This window comes from Hylobates moloch, unplaced genomic scaffold, assembly GCF_009828535.3.
Source record: "Hylobates moloch isolate HMO894 unplaced genomic scaffold, HMol_V3 SCAFFOLD_9, whole genome shotgun sequence".
Lineage (NCBI taxonomy): Eukaryota > Metazoa > Chordata > Mammalia > Primates > Hylobatidae > Hylobates > Hylobates moloch.
The window spans coordinates 33,621,885-33,636,727 of NW_026652284.1; the positions used below are offsets into that span (position 1 = coordinate 33,621,885).

At 42.0% G+C, this 14,843-nt stretch overlaps 1 protein-coding gene across 1 annotated transcript in view; it reads left to right on the forward strand.

Moving 5' to 3' along the window:
- The first annotated feature begins 9,493 nt into the window (after positions 1–9,493).
- The window catches only part of VCPIP1 (valosin containing protein interacting protein 1), a 42,303-nt gene continuing 36,953 nt past the window's right edge, over positions 9,494–14,843 (forward strand). Inside the window, exon 1 of the mRNA XM_032759643.2 lies at positions 9,494–12,479. Within this exon, the coding sequence (XP_032615534.1) occupies positions 9,767–12,479 (2,713 nt within the window). The 5' untranslated portion in view covers positions 9,494–9,766. The remainder of the gene's footprint in view (positions 12,480–14,843) is intronic.

Here is a 14,843-nt window from a genome sequence, read left to right on the forward strand (position 1 = left end):
TCTAGATCCATCACTGTTGCTCTCTGGAGAGTCACAATGTCCTTAGCATAGAAAGGCTATGAGAAGACCTACAGTGGAAAAAGAATAAAACTAATTTAGTCTGCATTTGACTACAGAACCCTTCCCTCAACATGATGCCTACTAATATCCACAGAATTCATGGCACACAACCTGCCAAATGCCAGGCTATGTGGAAATTAATGTTTGAACAGGAAAATGTTGTACCAGAGGTGTCCTTGTAAAGGATGTAGTCCATTTCTTGTGATTTTACTGATACTCAATTTGAGGCCCTCTTTGATGTAATCTGCAGACACCTAGTGCTGATGCTTTAAATGTAGTACATACACATAATTTCCTACAATAAGCTGCTGCTCACCTACATAAAAAACCCTGCTTGCAGACTGCCTTATATTTAAATTCTTATACATAATCACAATGCACTTATATCTTGGAATAATACCAAAGGATTTATTTAAATGATCCACAGGGTTAAAAAAGAAGTATGCAGGCTTGTGCTTTTGCTCTTACCTATTAAAATGTCTTCTGCAACTACAGATGTAGAAAGTATGTCGGATACTTCTTATTCTGATTTTTATGTCATACAAAAGGAACTGAATTAGACTGTGTTTAGGAGACAGAGTTAAATGGGTCAGAGAGAGGGATCAGGCCCTTCTACAAAAACTCAAGATTGTTACTAGAATGAAGATACAACAAGTGTTTCACTTAAGCAAATTCTTAAACTTTATATTCTTCAGGTTCTAAATAAAGGGAAAATAAAGACAGGTAACAGGCAAAGGTAATGCAATTGCAGTGATAAGCATTCTCCTGCTCCAACAATATTGGTTGTTTGGTTTTGCCATTTAAAATTAACAGTAACTTGGCTGGGCACAGTGGCTCACACCTGTAATCCCAGCACTTTGGGAGGCTGAGGCAGGCGGATCACCTGAGGTCAGGAGTTCAAGACCAGCCTGGCCAACATGGCGAAACCCCATTTCTACAAAAATAAAATAAAATAAAATACAAAAATTAGCTGGGTGTGGTGGCACGTGCCTGTAATCCTAGCTACTCGGGAGGCTGAGGCAGGAGAATCCCTTGAACCTGGGAGGCGGAGATTGTAGGGAGCCGAGATTGCGCCACTCCATTCCAGCCTAGGCAACAGAGTGAGACTCTGTCTCAAATAAATAAATACATAATAAAATAAAATCAATAGTAACTTGAATTGTAAAGTGTTAGCTTTATGAGCATTAAGATTCAACTTCTGATCTATTTCTACATTAAATGTGTCTCTGTATGTTTATTTTTATTTTAGAGACAGCATATCTCCCTGTCACCCAGGCTGGAGTGCAGTGGTACTATCATAGCTCACTGCAGCCTCAAACTCCTGGGCTCCATCAGTCCTCCTGTCTCAACCTCCTGAGTAGCTAGGACTACAGTCACACACCAGTACAGCTGGCTAACTTTCAAAAATTTTAAATTTATTACTTGTAGAGATGGGGTTGACCAAGTTGGTCTTGAACTTCTGGCCTTAGGTAATCCTCCAATCTCAGCTTCCCAAAGTGCTGAGATTACAGGCATGAGTCACTGCTCCCAGGCCCTCTGTACATTTAATAATGTCAATGCAAAAATACCTGTTTGCACAAATACACTGCATTATTAACTTCCTGGTCTTCTGTTGCTAGTTTGAAATAATCAGATCTCAAATTTTAATAAAAATTCTGGCACTACAAAACCCTGGAAAGCCAGTTTTATTTGAATATCACTTGATTAGAGTCTTACTCACTTTAAGATAAGGTTAGTATTTTTTTGACTATTTTAAATCTGAATTATATAGTATCTAATTTAATTCTTCCTAGGAAATAAAAAAAAAATTTCTCGTTGTGTATTTACTACTTTACTTACAGTGACTAAGTTGTTGCAAATATATGTAAGTGCATGTGTGTTTTGTGCAATTTCTATTTTTAGTAGGAACGTGGCACCGACAGTTACAGCACTGAGTTTGCCATGGGCTACTGTGTGACATGTGATGACTCAACTCTCCCACCTCTTTTCTCAAAATGATCGTGAAATCTTACACGTTTTGTCACAATGTTCTTTGGCTTTCAACTGATAAAAACAAAATCCTAAACTCGGTGTGAATTCAGGCTCTCAAAACTTCATGTTTTAAGGTGTTCATCTGGAAAAATCACAAATAATATGACTTTGTTTTAGATCAGCATCAAAATGACAACACAAACATTTTTAAATTGCAACCAAATGGTGGATTCTCCAGGAACTTATGCTTGAATATCAGGCTGAAACACACTGCCATAGATGATAGCCATTAATTCATTCAACAATATTTATTGAGGCTATATATGCCTGGCACAGGGAATCCAACAATCAACAAACTGCCTGCCCTTAGGAAAAGCCTTACTAAAGAGTCTAGTGGGGAAGGATGACGACAAGTAATCATATAATTCCCGATGATTAGTGGTATAAAGAAAATGAGTGGGGGCCAGGCGCAGTGGCTCACACCTATAATCCCAGCACTTTGGGAGGCCAAGGAGGGTGGATCACCTGAGGTCAGAAGTTTGAGACCAGCCTGACCAATATGGTGAAATCCTGTCTCTACTAAAAATACAAAAATTAGCCGGGCGTGGTGGCAGGCACCTGTAGTCCTAGCTACTTGGGAGGCTGAGACAGGCGAGTTGCTTGAACCCAGGAGGGGGAAGTTGCAGTAAGCCAAAATCATACCACTGCACTCCAGCCTGGGCGACAGAGCCAAAAAAAAAGAAAAGAAAGAAAATGAGTGGGATAGGGGAAGAGAGAAAAAGGATAGAGGTGTTGTTTTAGAGACGTTGGTTAGAAAAGCCATCTCACTGGAACTCAGATTTGAGCTGACAACTATATAAATTCTACCTTGGAGGAGTTTTCCAAGCAGAAGAGCAAGTGCCAAGGTCCTGAGACAGGAATGCACTTGGACCATCCCTGTTTGAGGACCCACAAGGAGGTCAGTGTGGCTGAAGCACACAAGCCATGGAAATAATGTCAGAGAAGCCAGGTGCCTGATTACACAGGGTCCTTTATGTTGTAGTGATGACTTTGTTGGTCCTTAGAAAAGGAAAAGGATTGCAGGAGGCATGCTTCAGACAGACTGAGGATGGAACTTCTAGCTCTGGAACTCAATTTTTTTTCTTTTACTTTTAAAAATCCACCTCATTGGGCCAGGTGCAGTGGCTCACACCTGTAATCCCAGCACTTTGGGAGCCCGAGGAGGGTGGATCACCTGAGGTCAGGAGTTCAAGACCAGCCTGGCCAACACGTGTTTTTTTGAGATGGAGTCTTGCTCTGTTACCCAGGCTGGAGTGCAGTGCCGCAATCTCGGCTCACTGCAAGCTCTGCCTCCTGGGTTCACGCTATTCTCCTGCCTCAGCCTCCCGAGTAGCTGGGACTCCAGGCGCCCACCATGCCCGGCTAATTTTTTTGTATTTTTAGTAGAGACGGAGTTTCACCATGTTAGTCAGGATGGTCTCGATCTCCTGACCTTGTGATCCGCCTGCCTCGGCCTCCTAAAGTGCTCGGATTACAGGCGTGAGCCACTGCGTCCAGCCTATAATGTTTTTTAAAGAGGGGGGATTATGAAGTAAATATGCTGAAAAATTAACATTTGTTAAATCTAGTAGTGGGTGCGTGAGTTTTTTTTACATTATTTTTTCGTATACCTTTAAACGTTTCAAATATTTTAAGATAAAAAAGCAGGCTTTCACTTAAAATGTTAAACAAGAGGCCGAGTGTGGTGGTACATGCTGGAGGTCCCAGCTACTCGGGAGGCTGAGGTAGGAGGATAGCTTGAGCCCAAGAGTTCAACTCCAGCCTAGGCAACATAACAAGACCTTGTCTCTTAAACAAAAAATTACATAAAATTAAAAAATTAAATGTTAAACAAGAAATGTCTAATATCAAGATTGTTCATGATGTGATTACACAATACAGGTGAAAAACAATACGCACAGTAGAAGAGTCAGTACAGCAGAGTGGTTCTGGCACCAGATTGCTTTGGTTTTATTTTATTTTTTGTTTTCCTTTTTGTTTTTTGTTTTGAGGCAGAGTCTCACTCTGTCACCCAGACTAGAGGGCAGTGGCGTGATCTTGGCTCACTGCAACCTCCATCTACCACATTCAAGCAATTCTCCTGTCTCAGCTTCCCAAGCAGCTGGGACTACAGGCAGGCACCATGCCCGGCTGATTTTTGTATTTTTAATAGAGACAGGGCTTCGCCATGTTGGCCAGGCTGGTCTCGAACTCCCGGCCTCAAGTGATCCACCTGTCCTGGATGAGACACTGAACAAGTTACTTAACCTTTCTGTGCCTCAAGTTCTTCATCTGAAAAATAAGAATGATAGTAATGGTACCTGCTTCATAAGGATATTAAAAGGATTAAGTAAATACTACATGTAAAGACCCTGGTGCACAATAGATGCTAAAAAGGTGTTAATAGCTATTATTATTATTATTATATAATTTTGGTTTCTTAAAAAAGTACATACTATACACACATAAAAAAAAGAGCTTGAATAGTCCATTAAAAATGTTAGCAATTATAATCTCTGATAGATATTTTAATTTTCTTTTTTACCTATTTCTGCACATTCTGACAAGCAATTCCTTTTGTATTATAAACAACAGAAGCACAACAAGACCTTCCCCAAAAGTGCCCTACAAGTTTGGTAATGGTAAGCAGTCATTCTCAAAGTGTGATCCTCACAAGGACTGGCAGCATCTGCAACCAGAGAACTTGCTAGAAATGTAATTCTCAGGCTCCACCTCAGACACACTCATTCTAAGATGGAGCCCAGCAATCTGTGTTTTAGCAAGCCTTCCATTTGACTGTGATGCACAGTAAAGCTCGAGGACTGCTGTGTGAAGGAATGACTTGTAGCTCTGTACTTGGTCATTTGTCTCAAGGGGCCCTGGTGTAAGGTCTTAAAGAGTGAAATACTGGCCACTGCTCAAAGACATTCACATTAGAAAAAAAAAAAAAGGCCGGAGACGGTGGCTTACACCTGTAATCCCAGCACTTTGGGAGGCCGAGGCAGGCAGATCACGAGGTCAGGAGATCAAGACCATCCTGGCTAACACGGTGAAACCCCATCTCTACTAAAAATACACACAAAAAAATTAGCCGGGCGTGGTGGCGGGCGCCTGCAATCCCAGCTACTCCGGAGGCGGAGGCAGGAGAATGGCGCGAACCTGGGAGGCGGAGCTTGCAGTGAGCTGAGATCGCGCCACTGCACTCCAGCCTGGGAGACAGAGCGAGACTCCATTTCAAAAAAAAAAAAAAGTTAAACTGCTGCTGACCCAGCAAAATTACATCAAGCCAAGTTTGGCTACTGGCCACCAGTTTGTATTGACTTCTTGGCTAATTCTCTCTCAAATCAGTAAGCAGCTGTGATGTAGTGGAAAGAGTGAGTGCTGAACAAGAAAAACCTTGATTTGAAGCCCAGCTCTATTTCATAGCTGGTGGTGATAAAAACGATGTTAACCTTTTAGAGTTAAATATTATCCGTATGATAAGGACAATACTGTATCACAGGAGTGTTTTAAAGATTAAGATGATATACTCAAAACACTGCCCTATAATAAATCCTCAATTAAATTTTCATAGCATTTGTGATCTTTCCTGTATTATTTTGATCACATGCTTTATTCTACTCATATTTATGAACAATTTAGTTTAGCCTCCCTCTTCTATTAAACTCTAAGCTTCTTTTAGACAGAGATGAAATTTTGCATCCCTTTAAATTCTTACAATACCTACTTCAATAATTAGTCCCCCCCAAATCCACTTTGAGCTTCAGTCGAAGCTTGTGACTGGAAGTCTGACTATATGTGGTACGGGTCTGGAAGAACACAGTCAATTCTTAGTAAAGATGTATAGTTTATATAAGCAGGTATGTGGCCAACTTACAGCAATCCCCAAAGTTATGATTCCCTTCCTTATATATATAAAATATAAAAGATCAAGAACAATGATGGTTGTTCTGTTGATAAAAGTGGATGACTTCTGCATTTACATTTACCATGTTTGTTAAAAGCAATATAGGGAGTTTACAAGTGCCATACTAGAAACTATGAAAAAGATGAATTTCAATTTTAACTGAGTTTTGGCAATTTAGATATTAGTGATGCTGGGGTGATGGTGGTAGAAGAGATGTGTATCAGCACAGCTAATGTCAGGGGCCCACCTTATTCTTTTCATCTGGAATACTAAAAAGAAGAACTATTATCTACCCCACAAAAATCCCGTGAAAGTTAATTAGGTAGTTAAGTTAATCTTCATTAGGCAAGATCATGGAATTTGGGAGGAAAAGAGGAAGGAAGCCTGCAGATCTTGCATAAGCAGGAGAGGCTTTCTACACTCCTCTGGCCTTATAAGAAACAGTACGTCCTATTTTTGACCTAACAATTTTTTTCTTTGTAGGTACCCATGCCTTCTAAGTGCTAGTAATAAAGAATTAATTCACATATTAAACTTGGCATGATTAATTTCATTGCCCTTTATGTTAGCTTTCTTTCTGAACTTTGAGTGCATCTACAAACTTATTAAATGATCTACACAAGCCAGAAAAAGGCTTCTCATGTCTTCAGTGGGGTGGGAAGTGATTATTTTGTCAAGGTATGATTCAGAATGACATATTCAAATACAATTTTAAAAATCTACTTCACTATGTATATGTATCATCAATAAGAAAAATTTGGCCTGGTGTTGTTAAGATATAAAAAAGTACCTGACAGTGTTAGAATTGCAGACTGTTGTCATCTCACGTGCTACAAAGCTTTAATTCAATTATTTGGATTCTGTATGAGAAAAAGTTTCACTGCAGGTGTAACGTTTTAGTCACAGCATAAAATAATCTCCACTTAAAGGAGATATCCAATTTCTCTACTCATAAAGCATTCAACTGTTAATAAAAAATCAGTGCCAAAACCAGTCTGTGTAGTTACCACCAAACTTATTAGAATAAACAACTTTTCTTGCATGAATTCTTTGAGAAAAACTTTATTGAAAAACACCCTCTCTGGCCAGGCACGGTAGCTCGCGCCTGTAATCCCAGCACTTTGGGAAGCCGAGGCGGGCGGATCACCTGAGGTCAGGAGTTCAAGACCAGCCTGACCAACATGGAGAAACCTCGTCTCTACTAAAAATACAAAATTAGCCAGGTGTGGTGGCTCATGCCTGTAATCCCAGCTACTCGGCAGGCTGAGGCAAGAGAATCGTTTGAACCCGGGAGGCGGAGGTTGGGGTGAGCCGAGATGGCACCATTGCACTCCAGCCTGGGCAACAAGAGTGAAACTCTGTCTCAAAAAAAACAAAAAAAGAAAGAAAAAAAAAAGAAAGAAAACTATCCTAAGATAGGAAAAATCACTTCTTTTGTAATTAAGGTCCATTATGGAGGATTTCTCTTTCAAATATTTATTTTCAAGAAAATTGTAACAATTAGGTGCACGTCAAAACTAATACCCTTTATGGGCCTCTATTTTACAGATGGTTCATTTCAAAGCATCAAGTTCTACATACATACACACACACACACACACACACACACACACACAAAACCTAATCAGGCGGTTTCCTAGGCAGCTACAGAAGACTCAAATGATCTCATGGACTTCACTAATGTTTCTAGTTGGTGCCAAATGTTTCAGAAATTTTGAGGTAGTCCACTTACCTAAGGTGATACTAAACTTCCAGAAAGCAAGAATTTCCAGAATAAGTGAAAGGGGATGAATGTACAAAAATAATTAATACTAGCTTTCAATTAACATATGAATATTATTCTGTATGAAGAGGCAGTTTCCTACACAAGTGAAAAAAGAATAAAGCTGTTGCCTCCTTAACAGTAAACATCCCTGCATCACTAAGAGGAGACTCTAAGGCCTAGCAAAAGATCTGAGCCTAACATTTTGGGTTTTTTTTTTTTTTTTTTTGAGACGGAGTCTCGCTCTGTCGCCCAGGCTGGAGTGCAGTGGCGCGATCTCGGCTTACTGCAAGCTCCGCCTCCCGGGTTCACGCCATTCTCTTGCCTCAGCCTCCTGAGTAGCTGGGACTACAGGCGCCCGCCACCACGCCCGACTAATGTTTTTTGTATTTTTAGTAGAGACGGGGTTTCACCGTGTTAGCCAGGATGGTCTCGATCTCCTGACCTCGTGATCCACCCGCCTCAGCCTCCCAAAGTGCTGGGACTACAGGCGTGAGCCACCGCGCCCGGCCGGGATTTTTTGGTAAGCAGCAGCGTAAAAATCACTCTCTAGGTTTGAGATTGGGATCCAGCATAACTGGTGACTTGACCTTGGACAAGTCATTTAATTCCTTTTAGTCTCAGTTTCCCTAATTGTAAATGAAGTCAACACCACCTGGTAAAGGTATTACAGGATTGGTGTGAGGATGAGATGATACATGTGAACATATTATTAAATATGTAAACTATAAGGCAATAGTAAGCAAATGCTAGTTACTATTCTATGTAATACAGGCCTAACCTTTCCTGCCTATGTCCTTATCTGTAAAAAGAGGATAGATTGAGATCTGAATGTCTATCCAGTCACTTATCAGCTGCGTGAACTTTGGCAAGTCATTTCCTTTCTGGGCCTGTTTCCTAAGAAGGTTATTTTTTAAGATCAAATGATATTGTGTTATGCAAATACTGTTCAGACACATATTAAGAACTTAACAAATGATAGCTCTTATTATTCTCTAGGGGGGTAGGGTAGTAAAGAGCAAATGAAATTAAACCTAGTTAAGAGAATTTGTATATGCACATAAAACTCTACAGACATCCAAGGTACCGTTATTTGTACTGTAAACTGCCAAAACATGCAGCAAACAAGAAATCAAATGGCGCCTCAGTGACTCGCACTAGAGAGGGGGAGAAGGCAGAGCTTCCGAGAATCAACTATTTTCCCCCTTATGGCCTCCAGCCTAGATTAGACCATTTATTCAGCTTCCCAGCCCACAATATCCCTGGACATTTATTTACTGTACCTTTTTCACTGAGAGCCTTTCCACTCCCCTCCCCTTCTAGTAGTCGTGAACTTCAGACCCTCCGCTTCGACTCCCACTGCCTTAACTGTTTTTAACTAAGCTTCCCTGAATCCTCCCCTCCGCCTAAGGAGGAAGTGCAGCTAGACGCACCGCACGGCATCCTAGGAAATGTGGTCTCTCAGACTCTTTGGCTTGGGCTGCAGAGTGGGGAAGACGACGAAGGAGATCCCAGTAAAACTACAACTACCGGCAGGCAACGCGAGTCACCATCTTTCTTTCGCTCCTTTTCCTGTTGCCGTCCTCTTCCTCCTCTCCTCTAGCGCTGAACCGCTTGGCCTCACGGTACTCGTAGTTCCTTCTGGACTCAAGATCCTAGGGCTTGATGGCCAGCACAGAGGCTGGAAGACTCTAATTCCCAGAGGGCAGAGCGGAAGCTGCGCCTGCGCACACTCAATGAGGGCGTGTATGTCTGTGTCTGAGGGAGAGAGAGCGAGAGTGAGTGAGTGTGAGTGCGGGGTGGGGTGGTGGCCGTTACGTTCGGGGCAACGGCTACGGCAGTGGAGAAGTAAGAAGAGAAACAACGTCCGGCGCTTCCGCCTTCGCTCAGGAGGAGGAGGAGCTGGTAGGGAAAGGAAAGTGCTTCGCCCTGGGCCTGAACTAGACCGAGTCGGGTTGGTGGGGGTCTGGGCTATGAGCTTTTGAGGGTCGCTTGGGACGCGGAGCGAGACACGAGAGCCGGGAGCTATGTCTCAGCCGCCGCCGCCGCCTCCGCTGCCGCCGCCACCTCCTCCCCCTGAGGCTCCACAGACTCCGCCGTCCCTGGCGTCGGCGTCGGCGGCTGCTTCGGGGGGGCTTTTGAAGCGGAGAGACCGGAGAATCCTTTCCGGGAGCTGCCCGGATCCGAAGTGCCAGGCGCGTCTGTTTTTCCCGGCCTCCGGTTCTGTCAGCATCGAGTGTACCGAGTGCGGCCAGCGGCATGAGCAGCAACAGCTGCTGGGGGTTGAAGAGGTGACCGACCCGGACGTAGTGCTACACAACCTGCTGCGGAACGCGCTGCTCGGGGTGACGGGGGCACCCAAGAAGAACACGGAACTGGTAAAGGTGATGGGCCTTTCCAACTATCACTGCAAATTGTTGTCGCCCATATTAGCTCGCTATGGAATGGACAAACAGACAGGCCGGGCCAAGCTTCTCCGGGACATGAACCAGGGCGAACTGTTCGATTGCGCCTTACTGGGTGACCGCGCCTTCCTCATAGAACCAGAGCATGTTAACACTGTGGGCTATGGCAAGGACCGCTCCGGAAGCCTCCTGTATTTGCATGACACTCTGGAGGACATTAAGCGGGCCAATAAAAGTCAGGAATGTCTCATTCCAGTGCATGTGGACGGGGATGGACACTGCCTGGTGCATGCTGTGTCTCGGGCTCTAGTAGGCCGAGAGCTCTTCTGGCATGCCTTAAGAGAGAATCTTAAACAGCACTTTCAGCAGCACCTGGCCCGATATCAAGCTCTGTTCCATGACTTCATTGATGCTGCTGAGTGGGAGGACATTATCAATGAGTGTGACCCTCTGTTTGTACCACCTGAGGGTGTTCCCTTGGGCCTGAGGAATATCCACATATTTGGTCTTGCCAATGTGCTACATCGTCCTATTATTCTGTTAGATTCCCTCAGTGGCATGAGAAGCTCTGGTGATTATTCAGCCACCTTTTTACCTGGGCTCATCCCTGCAGAGAAGTGCACTGGGAAAGATGGTCATTTGAATAAACCAATCTGTATTGCATGGAGCAGCTCCGGTAGAAACCATTATATCCCCTTGGTAGGCATAAAAGGGGCTGCTTTGCCCAAACTGCCTATGAATTTGCTTCCTAAAGCATGGGGTGTGCCTCAGGACCTTATTAAAAAGTACATAAAACTTGAAGAGGATGGTGGTTGTGTTATTGGAGGTGACAGAAGTTTGCAAGATAAATACTTACTTAGGCTTGTTGCTGCTATGGAAGAAGTCTTTATGGACAAACATGGTATCCATCCTAGCTTGGTTGCTGATGTCCATCAGTATTTCTACAGAAGGACTGGAGTGATAGGAGTTCAGCCTGAAGAAGTCACAGCAGCTGCTAAAAAAGCAGTAATGGATAATCGCCTTCACAAATGTTTGCTCTGTGGTGCCCTTTCAGAACTTCATGTTCCTCCAGAGTGGTTGGCTCCTGGAGGGAAATTGTATAACCTGGCAAAAAGTACTCATGGACAGCTGAGGACTGACAAAAATTATAGCTTTCCCTTGAACAATTTGGTTTGCTCATATGATTCAGTGAAAGATGTTCTGGTACCAGACTATGGAATGAGTAACCTAACAGCTTGTAATTGGTGCCATGGCACATCTGTGCGAAAGGTCAGAGGAGATGGGTCTATTGTGTATTTGGATGGAGACAGAACTAATTCTAGGTCCACTGGTGGCAAATGTGGTTGTGGATTCAAACACTTTTGGGATGGTAAGGAGTATGACAATCTACCAGAAGCTTTCCCTATTACTTTAGAATGGGGTGGAAGAGTGGTCAGAGAAACAGTATATTGGTTCCAGTATGAAAGTGATTCATCTTTGAATAGTAATGTTTACGATGTTGCAATGAAACTTGTTACCAAGCACTTTCCAGGTGAATTTGGGAGTGAAATCCTAGTTCAGAAAGTTGTCCACACTATATTGCATCAGACTGCCAAAAAGAATCCCGATGATTATACTCCTGTAAATATAGATGGTGCTCACGCCCAAAGAGTTGGAGATGTTCAAGGACAAGAATCAGAGTCTCAGCTCCCAACTAAAATTATTCTTACTGGACAGAAAACAAAAACTTTGCACAAGGAGGAGTTAAACATGAGTAAAACTGAAAGAACTATTCAACAGAATATTACGGAACAGGCTTCTGTAATGCAGAAACGGAAAACAGAGAAGTTAAAACAAGAACAAAAAGGGCAACCCAGGACTGTTTCTCCCAGTACCATTCGTGATGGTCCATCCTCTGCACCTGCTACACCTACCAAGGCTCCCTATTCACCTACAACTTCTAAGGAGAAGAAGATCCGAATCACAACTAATGATGGACGACAGTCCATGGTTACCCTTAAGTCTTCAACAACCTTTTTTGAACTTCAGGAAAGTATAGCCAGAGAATTCAACATTCCTCCATATTTACAATGTATTAGATACGGGTTTCCTCCTAAAGAGTTAATGCCACCACAGGCAGGAATGGAAAAGGAACCAGTTCCTTTACAGCATGGCGACAGAATTACAATAGAAATTCTAAAAAGTAAAGCTGAAGGTGGTCAGTCTGCTGCAGCACACTCAGCCCACACTGTGAAACAAGAAGATATTGCTGTTACTGGTAAACTGTCATCTAAGGAACTTCAGGAGCAAGCTGAAAAAGAAATGTACTCCTTGTGTCTTTTAGCAACATTAATGGGTAAGATGAATTTAATTCTGATGGTATATCTTAATTGTAAATATAATACACTGAGTTTTCCTGTTGTTTTGGGGGGAAAAGAAATCTGGCCATTGTAAGTTTTTATTTATATATTTCAGGAGAGAAGTATTTTTAGTATTTTGACAGTTAATGGATAGATGTTAGTAGGATTATTGAGTAACTATTAGGAAAATAGACAGTTAAGGTAGTCCCTCAATAATAGTCAACAGATTATTTAAATATATCTTATTCTTGCAATTGCTTTTTAAAAAACAGACTTGTATTTATTTAAAGCGTTTTAAGTTTTTTGGTAGGCTCTATTGATCCTGCCTATCTTGCCCCTTTTTCATTTATTTTTAATTTTTATTTTCCTGTATGTCATGTGATTTCAGCACTTCCTGTTTGATGAATTGCAGTTTCTGGTGTTTATATTCTCACTGCACTCCCACCTAGTAGTCTCTTACATTTCATTTTCTTCCTTTCCCAGTTCATCACATTTTTCTTACTCATACACTGGGATTTGTATTTAAGTACACTAGGATTTGTATTTAAGTAATTTCACTACTCAATAAGTCTTTGCCATCAATTATAATGAACTATTATAAGTTGTAGTTCATGAGAAACATAAACAGAGATGGATGGTAATGGTGTAAAGAAGTATTTGTTTTTAATCAGCATAAATTAAAGAAAAATATATTAACCAAATGTGTAATTTAAAGCTTTAGATGATTTGGGATACTGTTCAATGGTGTACTTTTTACAGTGTCTATATTTGCTTAGTCTTTGTTTTGAAATAACTTAGTATGCTTTACTAAGTTAAAGTATGAAGTAAAATTTAAATGTGTTAGTTACTGGAAGAGTTTTATTTTTGCTGAGATTAAAGCTTTCAACTAGAAAAGTGATCTGGGTTTTGATTCTGTTTTCTGATAGTACTATATGGCAGTAAATTGGGCCTTAAACTACCAAAATGAATACTACTCCTGGCTTATCTGGGGGAGTAGTAAATAGGGGATCTAAAAACCCTGCACAAATTTAGAACCTGGAATTGTTGATTTTAGTTTGCCAGACATAGGAATTGAATTGGGGAGTATGTCAGGAACTGTCCTACGCACTTTATATATTTCTTTTTTTTTCTTTTTTTTCAAGACAGAGTCTTGCTCTGTCTCCAGGCTGAAGTGCAGTGGCGCGATCTCGGCTCACTGCAAACTCCACCTCCCGGGTTCAAGCAATTCTCCTGCCTCAGCCTCCCAAGTAGCTGGGACTACAGGCCCACGCCTCCATGCCCAGCTAATTTTTGCATTTTTAGTAGAGACGGGGTTTCAACTTGTTGGCCAGGATGGTCCTGATCTCCTGACCTTGTGATCAAGGTCACTTAAATACGAATGCTAGTGTACTTAAATACAAATCCTAGGTGGCGCATGCCTGTAATCCCAGCTACTCTGGAGGCTGAGGCAGGAGAATCGCTTGAACCCCAGAGTTGGAGGTTGCAGTGAGCCTAGGTCGCACCACTGCACTCCAGCCTGGCAACAGAGCGAGACTCTGTCTCAAAAAATAAATAACTAAATAAAAGACCTTCAATCTCCCAGGTCAAAAACAGGAAAGAGAAGGTCTTCCTCAATAGAAGATGGACTCTTGAGAATGTGGCTCTTATCTTTATCCTTGTATGCACAGAACCTGATATAGTGCTTAGCAGGTAGTATGCACTCTGAAATATTTTTAATTGAATTAAATAGATGACATTAACACAGCTAAAGAAAGGCTGTATCTGCAGAAATGGAATGGATGGTCAGTCAGCACTGAACATTGAAAAAAGTGAAAAGCAGAATTTGGCAATGTTTATATACTGCTGTACAAAGGAAAAAGGTACATCATCTGGGGTTCATGAAAATTCTGGTAACTAGAAAGGTAATCTCTGTCGAGGGGTAGGAATATTTGATCAATCCTGACTGTGGCCTGGCTGAAACATCTCTATCCCTTTGCCTGATTTCCATGTTCATCAGGCATCTATTCGTAACACTTATTTAGCTTCCTGATAACAAGTTTTGATATACAGGTGACAGTGCAGATAAGGACATGTTCACTTTGAAAGCTGTATTCTCCATTGTAGACTAATAAATGGACATGGGCAGGATTATGATCAGTAGTCTTAAAAATATGATCAGAGCCGGTCACAGTGGTTCATGCCTGTAATCCCAGCACTTTGGGAGGCCGAGGTGGGCAGATCACGAGGTCAGGAGTTCGAGATCATCCTGGCTAAGACGGTGAAACCCTGTCCCTACTAAAAATACAAAAAAAAAATTAGCCGGGTGTGGTGCCTGTAGTCCCAGCTCCTCAGGAGGCTGAGGCAGGAGAATCTTGTGAACC